Here is a 5757-nt window from a genome sequence, read left to right on the forward strand (position 1 = left end):
TTGAAAAAGAATAAAGCGGGTTGTAAGGAAGATTCAAAGAAAGAAAAGGGAGAGATAAATGCCTTAATTAAAATACAATCCCATATATAAATAGAAAAAAAATAAGTAGCTACCTTGGTTCATTAATACCTACAATTACCTATGAAATGACCCTGTAATGATTTATGTTCTTTCTAGAATTGTACTATATTTGACAGCCCCTGCCATCAAGGGTAACATAACAAGCAAATTCTACATTATATAAAACAGGAATAAAAATAAATTTCAAGTAATAGACTACTTCTGTTCTTTGTTGTACAAAGATGAGATCTTTCCCTATAAAGACACATATACTGCCCCTATTGTCTGAGACCTAAGACAACAACAGGCCTATAATGAATCTCTTGGGCAGTCCTGTGGCTATGCCCCACCATTACTGATTTGCATGTGACCAGTGCACAGCCCACTGTACCGATAACTTCTTCATATACAGGTCCTACCCTTTGCTGGACTCAGCCTCAGACTTATCACACACAGACATGATGATCTCCACTCCTCTCCTGGGGTTGCTGTTGCTCTGGCTTTCAGGTAAGGAAGACAACACTGGAAATCTCTTCATTTTAGTGTGGTCAGTCCTTCATTGTCTCTGTGAAAGTTCTCTCAGCATTATTAATTGTGTGGGTAATTTGTTTTCAATTTCCAACCTCAGGTGCACGATGTGACATCCAGATGACCCAGTCTCCAGACTCCCTTCTTGTGTCTCTGGGAGACACTGTCACCATGACATGCCAGGCCAGTCAAAACATTTACGGTGATATGGCATGGTATCAGCAGAAACCAGGGAATCCTCCCAAGCTCCTGATCTATAATGCAAACAGCTTGGCCAATGGGGTCCCAACGAGGTTCAGTGGCAGTGGATCTGGCACACAGTATTCTCTCAAGATCAGTGGCCTGAAGTCTGAAGATGTTGCAACTTATTACTGTCAAAAGTATACTAGTTACCCTCCCACAGTGATTCAAGTCATGACAAAAATCACCCAGGAAAACAGAAGTGAGAGCCCAGGCTGAACAAATTGTTCCTTCTTGATTCTGCAGCTGTTGATTCTGTTTATTAAGTTATTAAGGTCAATGTGATATTTTTTGCAGGGGTCAGAGAAATTTTTCTATGACATAAATCTCTGTCCTCTTTCCAAACTCAAACACTAAAATCACAGGTCTTCTTTTCATTAGCTCCATAAAAAATACAAAATAAATGTTTTCCTGAGTAACAGAAAAATATGAACAGCTAAAATCGATTCAACAGAGATGTTAATACACACTTGTACACACACAATCATAAACATACAATCACATGCAGCTGGGGTAATCTTTCCAAGGATATTATTATCTAACTATGTTACAATCAAACTATGTTAAAATCCCAGGATGCTGGCTCATTGGTTAAGAGCATTGAAGACTTTTCTTTAGGAGCTGGGTTTGATTTTCAGCAGCCACAATAACGCCAGAAACTGAATGTAACAATAGTTCAGAGGTATTAGTGATACTCTTCTGGCCTCCAACGGCATTTAAGTAATATGGTACACAAAGATATATAATAGTAATAAATATATAATATTCATAAAATAAAATAAGTTTAACTATTTGAAAAACTTTAAAGGACTAGCATTTGGTTAAATTGGTACTGGAAACAGACTATTCTCAGATTCTATACTCAAATTTTTTTCTGAAAACCAGTCTTTCTGAGTACATGGTCTCGACTATGGTGTCAAATCTCATATCATATGAATGGAAGAGAGGAGCTTTCCTTCTTTTCCTGTTTATTTTTTTTTCTCTCCTTGTGAGGAGGGCAGGTGTCTTAGTTACTTTTCCATTGTTGTGACATGACACCAAGACCAAGTCTATTGATAAAAGAAATAATTCATTTTTGGGTCTTTCATTTCTAGAATGTTAGCCCAGGATCAATATTGTAAGAAGCATGGCATCAGGAAGAAAGCCAGGTCTCTAGAGCAGTAGGTAACTGTATACTTCTTTATCTGTAAGTAAGAGTCGGTGCTAGGCAGAGAGATAAATGCGGATGGCTTGTGCTTTAGAAGTCTTAAAGCACACACCAAGTGACATACCTACTCCAAAAGACACAACTTTTAATCTTTCTTGTAGGGTTCCAAAACATGGGTTTCAAGTTACATGTGTGTACCTATGAGCAATATTTTCATGTAAAGCACCATAACAAATTTCAAGCCCCAAATTAAAAACAAAAGCAAAGATTAGATAAGAAAAATTTTAAGACTAAGTCAAAATGGGGAGGTGTGTGTAGGGGTAGCTTAGCACACATGAACCCCACTGGGAAATATTTGCAAGCACATTCCTTTCCAAACAAAACAGTTATCAACAAGGGCTATAATTTCATAAAGTTTCATTCACTCCTCTCTCTAAACAAAGAAAACAATTCATTCCAATCTTGCCTTCATAATAGCCTCAAGTATGGCCAAGTACATCAAGAAGGAGAGACCAAAATAGAAGTAGTTAACCAATCTAGGCTACAACTGACTTTGTGTAGTAAAAATAATATTTGAAAAATAAAAAGATATCCTTGCAATGCTGAAGCATACATGGGAAGCCTGTATATGGCAGTTTTGTTGAACTTGTCTATACTGGGTTTCAAGGTCTAAATTGATGAGGATGACTAACCAGGTCACTTCCTCAAGAGTGCACTAGATCTCATTACATATGATTGTTAGTCACAGTGTGGTTGCTGGGAATTGAACTCAGGACATTAATAGCATCGGGCTATGCCCTTAACTCCTGAGGTACCTCTCCATTTTATGTAAATCATCTTATATATTGTCCTATTCATCTGCATGGCTTATCATGCATATTATTTCAATCAAATGCAGCAGGGAAAAAGGACATTAACACTGAACAAAGCAATTCATTAAAAACAGACAACCATATATATCAGAATTTTCAGCAGGCAATAACACCTCCTTCTGGATAAATAATCTATTGAGAAAATTTTATGCAGACTCTGCTCCCTGTGACAGTGTTTTTCTCCTGTTCTTTATTTTGATTATGAATATAATTCATTCTTGCTTTGCTATATGTGTTCTTCTTCTTTTCTTTGAATAAGACACCAACAACCTACGAGCCACATGTACAAACAAATCCCAGGAAATATTAGTGAGGGCAGCAGAAAGAAGTAAACAAGGATCAGGGCAAAACAGTATTTGCTGCTTCCACAAATTTAAAATTTGATATATCTAACAAACAAGTATTCTATTTCAGCTTAGGAGGATGCAAAGAGTTGGTATTTTACCAAGGATATGACACAATTATTGAGTCTGTGAGACAGAGGAAAAAGTTACCATGAATCAGCACACTGTAGCTTTTCAATCCAGATGTTTCCTTTCTACATGTTTCTGCGATATGAAGACTATTTTTTGGAGTGTCTATAAATATACAGTGCAGTGTTTTCATCATTTGCTACCTCTTCCCACTTCAAGATCTCTCATGTCTTTCCACCACTTCCTTCAAAATTCATGATGTTCAAAAGCATACTCAAAATATATATTCTTCTGAAGATGCCCATGGTCATATCAGTGTAGCAGCAGATGGCAGTTGACTTCTGGTGGTTAGTCCACCAGAAAGCAAATCCATCATGGGTGAGTATTGGATAGGAAAGTATTTGAGACCACAGAGTTCAGATTGGATTTTGCTTCTGCTGTGCATTCACATGTTTGCCGCTGCTATCTTTCTCTGGTGACTGGCATGTTGTGAATGGGAGTAAAGAGATAACCACTGCCTGTAATGAAGTATGTATACCTTTTGGAAACATCTCATTCTCCTGGGAATTTTTACTGTCCCTTAATATGAAGATGATTGTAATTGAAAATGTTAGTTTAGCCGGGCGGTGGTGGCACACGCCTTTAATCCCAGCACTCATGAGGCAGAGGCAGGCAGATCTCTGTGAGTTCGAGACCAGCCTGGTCTACAAGAGCTACTTCCAGGACAGGCTCCAAAACCACAGAGAAACCCTGTCTCGAAAAACAAAAACAAAACAAAACAAAAAAAAAGTTAGTTTTTACAGAGTTTTGGTGAATAAAAATAAATACAAGTATATGTTGCACAGTTAATGCATATGAATTTCACCTATGGAGTTGCATAGATCACAGCTCAAGTTAAGGATTAAGAAAAACAATCATATGCTATTAAATCTTACCATGTGTTAACTAAATATAGCAGTGTCCCACTCAGTTCCAGTCTTAAAGTAATGGGGCCTTAAGTTGCCTCTACTGATTATTAGAGCTGTGATTATGAGGTAAACCTGTGGAACAATTACCAATATAGCTGCCTCAATGAAACATATAAACCTACTAAATAATGTTGTAAAAATCAGTGTTTTTCCGCACGTAACATTAGGAATTTTGATTACATTGTAAATATCAAACTTTCCTTGCATTTGCTATATTTCAATCACTCAATGCTCATGCATTCCTTGTGATTAATGGCTTTTTAATGAATAAGAGTATATGAAGCTGTGATCGTTTAAAACGCTACTTTGATCATTATACATTCAGAGCACAAAATTACCAGCTGGTTTTGTAAAAGACTGGGTGATTTCAAATGATCACTTAACTTGTTCAGCTACTGTGGTTCAAAGCGTTGGCTATTGCAAAGTTGTCTATTGGGAGGAATTAGGCTGCCCCAATAGACATAATCCAGGAATCTCTGATTCATACACAAACCCCTCCTGAAATTTGTTCTGTAGTTCATAAGAAATGTTCTCTAAAACAAACAGCAGTATAGGTTTGAGGCTTTGGGGGCTTTCACAATTCAAATTAACAAGTCTATTTTTGTTTTTTTCAATTTATGTCCCAAAATTTAGCAGTATTTAGGAGTATTTAGGAGTATATATCAATATTAGTATATATGCACATGTATGCATACATATATTTTTATAACATTAGAAGAAAAAAGGTGATGGCTTTAATGAAGAAGAAGAAATTATACAGGAGAGTTTAGAGGAAAGGAAGAGAAGGGAGAAATATTATAATTATAATATAATTTGGCAATGACAGAGAAAGACCTGCAGATGGCAGACAACCATACTAAAAGTGGAATGTCCATGTTAGGTACCTAAGAAAACTAAGTGGTGGTGGAGGAGGAGGCTTGTTGGTTCCCTGCTGCTCAGTCTGGAAATAATCACACAGAAGCTATATTATTAAAACATTGCTTGGCCCATTAGCTCTAGCTTCTTTTGTTTTAAATTGGTTTTTATTGAGCTCTACATTTTTCTCTGCTACGCTCCTTTCCTCTCCCTCCCCTTCAATTCTCTCTCAAAGTTACCATTGTCCCAGTTTACTAATGAGATCTTGTCTTTTTCTACTTCCTATGTAGATTAGATCTATATTTGTCTCTCTTAGTGTCCTCATTTTTGTCTAGAATTTCTGGGATTGTGATTTGTGAACTAGTTTTCTTCATGTTTAAAAATCACTTATGAGTGAGTACATGTAATAATTCTCTTTCTGTGTCTGGGTTACTTCACGCAAAATGATGTTTTTTAGCTCCATCCATTTGCCTGCAAAATTCAAGATGTCATTATTTTTTTCTGCTGTGTAGTACACCAAAAATATGAGAGCTCTAGCTTTGTACTGGTTAACTCTTACATATTAATTTAACCCATCTCCTTTAATTTGTGTGTCGCAACGTGGCTGTGACTTACCAGCTAAATTCTGTCTCCTGCAGGGCTACATGGATTCTCTCTGTCTTCATCACCTTCCT

General features: G+C 36.7%; 1 gene segment (V, D, J or C); it reads left to right on the top strand.

The window, feature by feature from the left end:
• Window positions 1-424: 424 nt before the first annotated feature.
• On the top strand, window positions 425-1047 carry LOC121433005. The segment is given in 2 exon segments: window positions 425-567; window positions 689-1047. Coding segments are annotated over 2 exon segments (408 nt in total).
• The last annotated feature ends 4710 nt before the right edge of the window (window positions 1048-5757 follow it).

This window comes from Microtus oregoni, unplaced genomic scaffold, assembly GCF_018167655.1.
Source record: "Microtus oregoni isolate MIOR12 unplaced genomic scaffold, Mior012 000002F_ref0000024, whole genome shotgun sequence".
NCBI classification, from domain to species: domain Eukaryota; kingdom Metazoa; phylum Chordata; class Mammalia; order Rodentia; family Cricetidae; genus Microtus; species Microtus oregoni.